This window comes from Notolepis coatsorum (assembly GCF_963971535.1).
Source record: "Notolepis coatsorum genome assembly, chromosome: 2".
Classification (NCBI taxonomy): domain Eukaryota; kingdom Metazoa; phylum Chordata; class Actinopteri; order Aulopiformes; family Paralepididae; genus Notolepis; species Notolepis coatsorum.
In genome coordinates this window covers 231,267,960-231,280,120 of record NC_140166.1, presented here as the reverse complement: position 1 = coordinate 231,280,120, position 12,161 = coordinate 231,267,960, and the positions used below count along the sequence as shown (strand labels likewise).

Sequence of the window (12,161 nt, the reverse complement as noted above, 5' to 3'; positions counted from 1 at the left end):
ACACTACACGACCAAGGTACCCATGTACATGTCAAAATACTTCCCAAAGGTCAGTGAATACCACGATCACAACACCAGAGGGAGCTCCACAAATCATGTTAAACCCAGATTCGGCTCAAACAAGGGACTAAGCACGTTTCGCAATTATGCCACATCAATGTGGAACGCCCTACCCAAAGCTGTAAAGGAATGTGAATCACTACCCACTTTCAAAACCACTCTCAAAGAACACCTACGGGAGACTGCAATTCGGAACTGGCCCCTACAAATGTCCTAACCCAGTTGTACAGTAAATTACCAAGTATGGCTTTGTCAGTATTCCAATGTACAGTGTACAGTGCGTCGTCCCCCTACCCAACCCCCCCCCCCCCCACCTCCAATGTACAGCCCCCCACCCAACCCACCCAACCCCACCCCACCTACCCAACCTCCTCCAATGTACAGTTTCTACGTCAAATGTATATACACTTTTCCTGGACACGTTTTGTATCACAAACAGTACTGTATTTGCAAATCTGGTATGTCATAAATGTCTGGATGTAGCAGTACTGTCTATCTGTATGTCGTGTGTGTCATAAATGTTATGATGAATTGAAAATGGGGGACCCTGATGTAAACCAGACGAACGTCTTTCTCTGGTCTGCATCCCCTTAACAATTGTGTGTATTGAGCCGTACTGTACTGTACGTATTCTGCAATCTGTTAATCAAGTTTTCAATCAATCAATCAATCAAGTTTTTTACTAATTCAAATCTAAACTCCTACTTAAAGTCTGGCACGATCCCTGCTCTCAGAAAACAGATTGTGGATGACGAGGAGGCCGTACCAATGTTTCTGCTTGGTGACCCTGCCTACCCACTGCTGCCAGACCTGACGGAGGAATATTCCAGCGGTGGCTCCCCCTATACGTGAGGAGCAGTACTACGGGCTGTGTTTGTGTAGAGCACGTGTGGCCATTGAGTGTGCTTTTGGACGCCTCAGGGCCAGGTCTTCTGCACTTTGAAGGCCTATGGAGATAAACATGGCTGACCTGCCCTGTGTAACGTACGCCTGCTTTGTCCTCCACAATTGTTGAGGCCAGTAAGGAGGCTACGGATGATCACTCTGTGTTGGGACCAACCAGGCCGGCCCTGGGACCAACACATGGTGAACAGGACTCCCAGCCTCCTACACAGTGCAATGGGTATCTTACTGACTGTAATGAGGGCGAGGGAAAGAGATTGATTGATTGATTGAAAACTTTATTAACAGATTGCAGAATGGGTACAATACAGTACAGCTCAATACACACAATTGTTAAGGGGATGCAGACCAGAGAAAGACTTTCGTCTTGTTTCCATCAGGGTCCCCCATTTTCAATTCATCAGGACATATATGACATACATGACATACAGATAGTCAGTACTGCTACATCTATACATTTATGACATACCAGATTTGCAAATACAGTACTGTTTGTGATACAGAAGGAGTCAAGAGAAGGGAGTATATACATTTGACGTAGAAACTGTACATTGGAGGAGGGGGGTTGGGTACATTGGGATATTGACAACCATACTGGGTAATTTACATTGGAGGTGGTTGGGGGGGGGGGCACACTGTATAAACAAGCAAAACTGTACATTGAGGGGGGGGGGGGAGGAGACACTGTACAAACAAACAAAATTGTACATTGGACTATTGACAAAACCATACTAGGTAAATGACTGTACATTGGAGGGGGTTGGGTTAGGATATTTACAGGGGCCAGTGTTGAATTGCAGTCTCCCGTAAGTGTCCCTTGAGAGAGGTTTTGAAAGTCGGTAGTGATCCACATTCCTTTACAGCTTTGGGTAGGGCGTTCCACATTGATGTGGCATAATTGCGAAACGTGTTTAGTCCCTTATTTGAGCCGAATCTGGGTTTAACATAATTTGTGGAGCTCCCTCTGGTGTTGTGATCGTGGTATTCACTGACCTTTGGGAAGTATTTTGCCATGTACATGGGTACCTTGGTCGTGTAGACTGTAGTGTATCTTGTAGACCAGGCCCATTGCAAGTTGCTGTACTCTGTCGTCTACTCTAAGCCATCCTAGGTTGTCAAAGTGGGCAGGGGTGAGGTGGGTTCTAGGAGTGAGGTCAAGCAGTAGTCTGACCAGTTTGTTTTGAGATGTTTGTAATTTTGTTTTTAGCGCCTTTGAGGTGCTTTGGTACCATGAGGTGCAAGCATAGTCGTAGTACCCCTGAATGAGTGCTCCTGCCAGAGTCTTCAGGGTATTCTTGTTTACCAGAGAGGAGATCCGGTACAAGAATCGAGTTCGTTGGTTGACTTTTTTTATTACATTGGATGCCATTTTGTCACAGGAGAGATTAGCCTCTAGGATGGAACCCAGGTAGGTAATTTCATCTTTCCTTGTGACAATATTGTGAAAAAAATTCGGCTATGAAAAAAAATTACGCTGAAGAGTGTCCTTCCAGGGGCAACCGTCACCAACATTATTTATCAAACGCAATTGTAATAATTATTGTTTACGGATGATAATAATAACCACTTGATCAATACTGAGACTGCGGTAGAAAGTATATAGATTCTAGACTCACTGATAAATAAACTGGTGTAACTAAACTAAAACATTTTTTTTTCTATTCTTCTTCCCCCCCCCCTTTTTTTTGTGAAATGTAAAAATTAAATAGTGTTATTGTAACGTTTTATAAAGGTTTAATAAAAAAGAATAAATACAAATTCAAAAAAAGAAATTATGTATTCGTGAAATGAAGACGTGAATTATTTATGTCCACGGGGGGGGGGCACGTTCTCTAGAGTGACAGGGGGAACTCGCCAGTGAGGACGCACGTTTCCCCATCAGATGTTGTGACAGGCATCCGTGTCGCCCTATAGGGGCTCAGTAGTCTGCGTCCGGTTCCTCCGCGAGCTCGGTAAGCAAGGGGGCGGGGGTCAGAGATACGCAGAGAAGCTGGCTGCTGGTGGCGAAGATGGCGGATGGGGATAGTGGGAGTGAGCGCGGTGGTAGCAGCGGTGGTGGTGGCGGCGGCGTCGGCGGGGGAGGCGGAGGAGGAGGCGGCGGGTTCCAGCACTACCAGCGGGAACCGGAGACCCAGGAGCTGGCCTCGAAGCGGCTGGACATTCAGAACAAACGCTTCTATCTGGATGTAAAGCAGAACGCCAAAGGCCGGTTCATCAAAATCGCCGAGGTCGGCGCAGGGGGCTCGAAAAGCCGCCTGACCCTCTCCATGTCCGTGGCGGCGGAGTTCCGTGACTACCTGGGGGACTTCATAGAGCACTACGCCCAACTGGGGCCTGTGAGGAGAGTGAGGAGAGTGCTCACGCAGTACCTGGAGTGACTGACAGACAGATAATATCATTAGAATATATATTATTCTTTTGGTAAAGTTTTATTTCTACCTAGCAGAAGTTTATGGCCCTCGTAACAGCGGGGCCTTGCCTCCACGTAGAGGAAGCAGTGTCTCTCTGGTTGGTGTTGTACTTCACCACCTTACGTTAGAAAGCTTTATGTCATTGCACAATACAGTACAACAGAATTTGTATATACCTATACATACAGTACCGTATGTATTACTATCTTCTACTACCTACTATGCTGCTATGTCTATACTACTATCTACTATGTACTATGCTTAATACTATTACCTACTATGCTACTACAGTATGTCTATACTATTATCTACTATATACTACTATGCTACTATGCCTTTTTTTCTTTTTTTGTATTAAGATCTGATGAACATTCTTTGTCACAAGACATGGTGCATTTAGGGTGTTATGTGCAGCGTCCTGAGGAAGAGGAAAACAGAGAGAATGTTTTTTTAATTTTTTACTTTGCTTGAGTTGTGTGATGTTCCAAATTGAAATGGATAATAAAACAAATGGCTGCAACCATGTCCAGACCTCTTTCTTACAAAATCAGGTGTAACAAATGTGTGCAAATGCAGTATCACATTAACACTTTGAGTGCCACGGCTCCGGTGCCCCGGAACCCCGTTGCGTGCCACCACCCACTTCAATGATGTCTTAAATTATGGCTGTGTGTCTAATGCGACCGTCGCTTGTCAATGACTTGTTTGCAGTCAACATTGTTGAAACGGATTGTTTTTTAATCTGTTTATTTCTGTTTTATACCATTTTGAAAAACCCTCGTTTTTTAAAACTTTCAGAAAAAATTAAAGATTCTGCAGGAATCGCGTTTTACTGTATGTAATACACAAACACGTTGTCATTTTTCAGTCTATTTACGAATCGTTTTCAAATAAAAGCTAGATTATCGATACTTATGCACGCTATAGAAGCGGGCTGAAAAATCTATTATCTCATTTCCTGATCAGCACACACACACACACACACACACACACACACACACACATATGGCACACGCTGATATATAGGTGAAAATAGCTCTGATTATCCCAAGACTGGTAAAATAGATTCCTCAGATCAGATGTTCTCCAAAAAGATTATTCCAATTCCTGATCGCCATTCCAAATATCGATCGCGTTTATTGATCCAACGCTGGGTACTCGAAACACATTATTCTCCGCTGTTCTGATGGTCCACAATGAATCCGATCGGCTCGAGTTACATGCCTGAGACGTAAAACGTGGAAGCCGGATTTTCTTTCTACATCCATTTTCATTGACTCCATTCCAAAGGCTGCAATACCACGCGGAGAGACGATAGGGGGTGGTATTTTCCCAATGGAGCTCAGAGAGAGCTCCAGACCAAACGTGAGGCTAGATTGATGAAATATGAATGGAAATCGCTAATAAAAAAACGATTCAAAACGAGATCTCTCGTCGTTGGCACTCAACGGTTGGCATGAACTAACGAGAATTCTCGTCATTGGCACTCAAAGTGTTAATAACTGTCCTTTATGACATAAGCATTTATAATGGAACTAGTCAACTTGCGTACAACGCAACAAAGTGAGCGCAGTGCTTTTCCCATTCAAGAAACTTCAGAATGTTATCTTTCAAAGATGCTGTCAATATGATTAGGTGACTAGGTTCAAGATATTTATTTGTCATATGCACAGTTAAAACAGACTGTTACACAATACATAAAGTAGAAAAATAAGACATGTCTAACAGTATTACTACCAGTGGGTCTCATTCCCGAAGATTTTTCAAAGATATATTCTGGAAGACTTATCTTGGAACCACTGAGACATAATCTATGACAAGTACACTCTGAGTCCTGAACGTGCTGGAGATATGTCTTAAGTGGCTGAAACGGTCGCAGAAATTATATGATCTGATATCTGCTTGGAGAATGGCATTCTGTCGTAAACTCCAAAGCGCGTTCCCGTTCAGCTCATTTGCATACAAACCACGCCCCCGACAGTCCTTATAAAGCAACTGGTGACGCAGCTGTGTGAAATGGAATGGCGGAAGTGCTTTGAGAGCCGCGTGATTACGAAACCTAGCGTCAGTCAGTGCCAATCAGAGAGCGTCTCCGAGAAATGCGGCTAGGTTTCATAATCACGCTTGCGCCCATCAAAATTAGATTAGATTAATGTATTGGCATCATATACAGCTCGCGGTACACACCTGCCACAGCGCGCGCACACACACACGTGCGCGCAGTACTGTATATGAATGAATGAATGACATATAATATATATTGCCTACGGGCCGGCGGGCGTAATGAATGAACGCAGTATGACTTATTATTCCATAATTAAGCCTATAGGCTACTGTTCATTCGTAGGCGCACACAAGACTTGTTATGGAATATTAATGCAGTCTATTTCCACCGATTAGCTTTAGTTCTTATTTATTTATTCACTGTCATTTCAGTGTTGGTGTATAGGCTATATAGTGTATTTCAATATAAGTTTAATTGATAATGATATATTCGAAGGAATGCAGGTTTATAGCTATATCAACCCCCTCCAATGTACAGTAAATTACCAAGTATGGTTTTATCAATATTCCAATGTACAGTTTTGCTTGTACAGTGTAAGTCTGTCCCCCACCCACCCCTCCTACCCAACCTCCTCCAACAGTTTCTACGTCAAATGTACTCTCTTTTCTGGACTCTTTTTGTATCACAAACAGTACTGTATTTGCAAATCTGGTATGTCATAAATGTATAGATATAGCAGTACTGTCTATCTGTGTCGTGTGTGTCATATATGTTATGATGAATTGAAAATGGGGGACCCTGATGTAAACAAGACGAAATTCTTTCTCTGGTCTGCATCCCCTTATGTAATTGAGCTGTACTGTACTGTACCCATTCTGCAATCTGTTAATGACGTTTTCAATCAATCAATCAAACAAAGGTCTGTCCCATTGTATACCAATCAATGGGATACATTGCATGTTGACCTGCATTCTTTCAAATGTATATAATTAATCATTAAAACAGATGTGTAACAAATAAGAAATGCAAATTCCACAGAAGGCATTAAATTATTATTATTTTCAATCATTTCACAATAATTGCATAATTGTGTTTGAATATCTGAGTAATTAAAGTAATTATACATTTGTCCAAAATAGATGGTTCAGATATGGTTAATCCAGCTGCCCTGTGATCAGATGAATCCATATTATTTATTTTTCCGACATCAAATGCGTAATTTCTTATCGTACAAATATTGTCATATTTATTTTAATTATGATCAAGTAATTAATTCCAAGGAGGCCTGTAGCGTTAACATGAAGGAATCACTATGAGAACACAGTCTGTCAAGTTATAATACAATTTTAAATTAGTCAATCAATCATGAGATTTGATCGTGGGCTGAGAGCCTATTTAAGTGTGCTCCTCAGCACTCTTAGATCTGCTCTCAAATAAGATCTCAGGAAAATTTGAGGACTCCCACTCCCAGCCCTAATATGTCTTAAATAGGCCGAAATCTGGCTAAGACGAAATATTTTGTCGTAACTTCGTTCGAGAATGAGACCCAGTGTCTTTATACCTGTATCACTGTATTATACTACAACTCTGTACTGCATACATCTGAGTAGTGATTAGCACTATTACTCAGTAGTACTAATTTATATATTTTACACAGAGTTTAATCACCTATTCATTGTATATCACTATTGCACTTTACTGTTACATTTGCACTCTGGTTGGATGTCAAACGTCTTTAGGTTGTGTGTTGGAGGACATGGTGATTTAAGAGGACCGTGTTTTGAATATGGTGTAATACTTGCTTATAAACACACAATACGTATATGATAAATTGAAAATGGGGGACCCTGATGTAAACAAGATGAAAGTCTTTCTCTGGTCTGCATCCCCTTAACAATTGTATGTATTGAGCTGTACTGTACTGTACCCATTCTGCAATCTGTTAATAAAGTGTTCAATCAATCAATCACGTTAATGCACAACAGACGAGAGAGAGCTTGCAGACATGCATGGCTGTGGCAGAGGCTGGTGTTGTGCTTGTCGTCTGCTCCACACCTGGTGTAAACAATATAGCAGTCAAGTTAAATGGCTACTCATCAAGTAGGCAGTGTGATTCTGGCAGACACAAGATTTGAATATTCAGGATGTTGGTGCATAGTGGATGCATGTATCCTTTTAGTATGATAATTTGTGTAAAATGTAAATTGGATGTGGGTGCTTGTTGCACCGGGGGGGGCACCTGGGTGTGGGCATGCATTGTTTTGTGGTGTAAATAGGTGTCTGCAAAGCCAGACAGTATTGTGTGGCAATATAAATATTGCATTGGGCAAGTAAAAACAAAATGGCCACTTTTCTGCCCGTCTGTTAAGAGGTTTTTAAGAGGTTCATAGAGTCAGAGGTTGGGTACTTTATAATCTGGTAACCATGTAACTGTGATCTGGATTTGAGTTTAGCAACCACAACTACAGCTGTCCAAAATATTAAAACAAAGTTGAAACAAAAAGAGACCAGGCTTATGCATGTGCTATAAGTATAAAAGTGACTGTAAAATGGAAAATGGATGAGTGTGCATGGCCACTGACTTGAAAGTAGGAACAAAAGACATTGTCATAAGAGGAGATAAAATATGATATTCCTTTATTGATCCCTTGGGGAGATTTCAGGCATCATAGCAGCAAAATATTACCAAACACATGATAGTGCAGTACAAAAAAAGTAAAATGTTATCTTTCAAAAAGAGACCAGGCTTATGCATGTGTATACAATTACACTATTCAAAAAACAGTATGCACTATGCAGTCTTCAAGTTTAATACGCCAATACGTGTGTGTGTGTCTGTCTGTCTGTCTGTCTGTCTGTCTGTCTGTCTGTCTGTCTGTCTGTCTGTCTGTCTGTCTGTCTGTCTGTCTGTCTGTCTGTCTGTCTGTCTGTCTGTCTGTCTGTCTGTCTCTCTCTCTCTCTCTCTCTCTCTCTCTCTCTCTCTCTCTCTCTCTCTCTCTCTCTCTCTCTCTCTCTCTCTCTCTCCCTCATTACACTGAGAGAGAACACAACAGGTAACACAACAGGTAACACAACAGGTAACACAACACCATTACACTGTGATTTCTGCAGAAATCACAGTGACCAGGAGCAGCTTGGAGTCTTAGTTGTTCCATCACTTCAGCCATTATATGGTTTTTCTTCAGAACAGGCCTCAGAGTTCTTCTTTTTTTATTGTTTTATAATAAGGCCTCGGAGTAATAGTCTCCCTGCACTGGGGACATGTGTAGATCCCCCTCTGATCATCGTGATCCCAGCAGTCTGTAATACAGCCCATACAGTAGCTGTGTCCACAGGGAATAGTTACCGGATCCTTCAGTACATCCTGACAGATAGAACAGCAGAACTGGTCCCGGTTCAGATCACCTCCTTGCAGCAGGCACGTGCACACATCGATTTTCTGCTGACTCATGCCAAGCTCTTTTTGTCTTCTTAGTTGTTCCATCATTTCAGCCAGCATGTTGTTTTTCTTCAGAACAGGCCTCAGAGTAAAAGTCTCCCTGCACTTGGGACATGTGTAGATCCCCCTCTGATCATCGTGATCCCAGCAGTCTGTAATACAGCCCATACAGTAGCTGTGTCCACAGGGAATAGTTACCGGATCCTTCAGTACATCCTGACAGATAGAACAGCACCACTGGTCCCGGTTCAGATCAACTCCTTGCTGCGCCATTTTATTCTACAAAGAGACAGTTTCAAGATGATGCACAATGAGGTCTACTGAGAGAATTGTTGAATATATACTGTACACAAATGTTCTAGAATGTCTATTATCACATCATACTGTGACATCACAAATGTTCTAGAATGTTCTATTATGTCATCATACTGTGACATCACAAATGTTCTAGAATGTTCTATTATGACATCATACTGTGACATCACAAATGTTCTAGAATGTTCTATTATGACATCATACTGTAACATCACAAATGTTCTAGAATGTCCTATTATGACATCATACTGTGACATCACAAATGTTCTTGATTGTTCTATTATGACATCATACTGTGACATCACAAATGTTCTAGAATGTCCTATTATGACATCATACTGGCTGCGTTTACATGGACAGTTTATTCCCCTTTTCATTCGGAATTAACGTTAAATCCTATTTAAAGTTATCATGTAAACATCTGAAAATACTTAATTCCGAATGAAAATGGCCATTCCGAAATAAAATCCATTCCGATGTAAGTGGCCAATTTATTCCGTTTATCATTCCGAATTAAAGCTTTTTCTGTCCATGTAAACGCTTTTTCGGAATTAGTTCCCCCCGGTCTTTCTGCGCATGATCGCGCATAGGCTACAGTACACATAGATGATCGCGAACAGGTGCACATATTGTTCCATAGCATACGCCTTCAGTTGATCATGACAAATCCTCTCTTACCTTGACGATTAAAAAGCCTCCATAATTTAGTAAATAAAGCTGTAGCCAGCCAGCTAGTATTGATGCTATACAAAATGCTATCCACAAAATAGCTACATAGCTAACCAACTAAATACAATGGTATCCTGAGGTAACGTTAGATACAACGTTTGCTAGTCGAAATGACTGGACACACACAGGGACAAGTTAAACATCAATCAATTAATTTATTCCAACAGGTAGTTTGAGCTGCATGTGAGCCGCGGTCTTTCTCTCCTCTCCTTTGGAAACTAATGATGATACGTAACGTTAGCTAGAAAAAGCACAGAACCGGCCGGCAAAAGTCAAGCTGCTAGCAACAGACACTATAATACTTCCGTCGGGGGATTTCAAAATAAAAGAGCGACGTCTAAAAGCACCGTAAATAGGTTTATTTTGTACATTATCTAACGTTAACACGAACCTAAACTAACTTTAGATTAGTTTAGGTTCGTGTAACGTTAGATATTGTAAAGAATAAACGTATTTACGGTGCTTTTAGACGTCGCTTTTATTTTGAAACCCCCCGCCCGGAAGTAAAAATTATGCTTATTTGTCTGCTTGTTATCAATGGGTTGCTACATACGGGGTACAATGTTACATAGGCTGTGCGTCGATGTTGCAGAAGCATAAAGGCCTGCAACACCTTTGCTTTGTCAATGTTGTGGTGCAGTTGCTTTGAAGTTGCTGTAGCATTTAGAGGCCTTTAACGTTAGCAGAATAGACACACCGAGAGTCTGGTTAATGTTGTTTGGTACGCTAGCACAGTAGCTGAGAATACCGGTCGCAGCTGTTTGTTTACTTCTGGTAAACGTAATGACGTTAACATCCTGTTTACGTTTACCCAATCAGAAGCCTTCCCAACCCCAAACCTTACGATGACTCGAAAACTCCCGATTAGACAGTGACTTTCATGTAAACACCTTGTCGGAATTAAGATTTGACATGTAAACTCGCATGATTTTTTTTTACATCCGAATGATTTGATTCCGAAGTTATAATTCGGAATTAAAAGTCACCATGTAACCGCAGCCACTGTGACATCACAAATGTTCTTGATTGTTCTATTATGACATCATACTGTGGCATCACAAATGTTCCAGAATGTCCTATTATGACATCATACTGTGACATCAGAAATGTCTAGAATGTTCTATTATGACATCATACTGTGACATCACAACGGAACATGTTAAATAATAATGTTTGGTAAGGCTGTTTCCCTGAAGCCTGTTTTTGGGATTCAAACTTCGTCAGGGTTCTTCGAACGGACGTTCCAACCTTCGTTTTTAATAAAAAAATTTAAATAAAAAAAATAGACAATTAGAAAAAAAATTGACAATTCCGCGCGGGGAAAGTGTGGGTGACGCCTGTGCACCACCGGCCAACGGGAGAGGGTCTGTATTGTCTCTATGACAAACAGTTCAAAAGATACAAAAAGTGGGCGCGGCCTAAGGACGTGGTCAATATAGACCAATGAAAGAGGATATCCCTACCGAGTACAATGGTACAACCCGCAAGTCTCTACGACAAACGGTTCAATTTAGAGGAGAGTCTAACTTCAAGAAACAGGCTGTTCATTCAACAATGTATGTATATTTCAGTTTGTGGAGTGAATATGAGTTGCATAAGATAATAGAGTGTGAAGGTATACTGAATACTGTCTATCTGTATGTCATGTATGTCATTATATGTTACGATGAATTGAAAATGGGGGACCCTGATGTAAACAAGACGAAAGTCTTTCTCTGGTCTGCATCCCCTTAACGATTGTGTGTATTGAGCCGTACTGTATTGTACCCATTCTGCAATCTGTTAATAAAGTTTTCATTCATTCATTCATTCATAAACAAGCGGCCAAGCAGGCTGTCATCACAGGCTGCTGCTGTGAGACCGCAGGTCTCCAGGTTCAAGAGGAGAGTCGTTTTCTTCTCAGGCACATTTGACAACATTTTGTCAAACATTTTTCTTAGTAAGTATTATTAATAATTATTATTAACTATTATTAAGATATACCTAATAGTCATATACAAGTAATTCTTTAACAAAAGGTCTACAGAAATCACATCTGTAATTTTGACTAAGTAGTGTTGGTAGCTAGCTAAATTGGTAGCTAGTGTGGTAGAATTGACGTTGAATTTCATAATTAATATGTGTGAATAAATTAGAGGACCACATCAAAAGCCAGATGTATCTTTCAATAGCAGAGAGAGACTCAGTGGCTAAATCAGTCTCAACAGTCAGTGGAGACAGCTGCAGGCAGCAGATAACAACAGAGAGCCATTCTCAACCCCCACTACACCTTCTCGAACTGACTGTATGTAAATGCTGA

At 41.1% G+C, this 12,161-nt stretch overlaps 1 protein-coding gene across 1 annotated transcript; it reads left to right on the top strand.

Annotated features, from left to right (window-relative positions):
• Positions 1–2,972: 2,972 nt before the first annotated feature.
• On the top strand, positions 2,973–3,341 carry LOC311223873 (transcriptional regulator protein Pur-beta-like; the record flags this gene model as incomplete). Its single annotated transcript, XM_084308635.1, has 1 exon — positions 2,973–3,341. One exon carries the CDS (start codon positions 2,973–2,975, stop codon positions 3,339–3,341), a length of 369 nt encoding a protein of 122 aa, XP_084164761.1.
• Between the last annotated feature and the right edge of the window lie 8,820 nt (positions 3,342–12,161).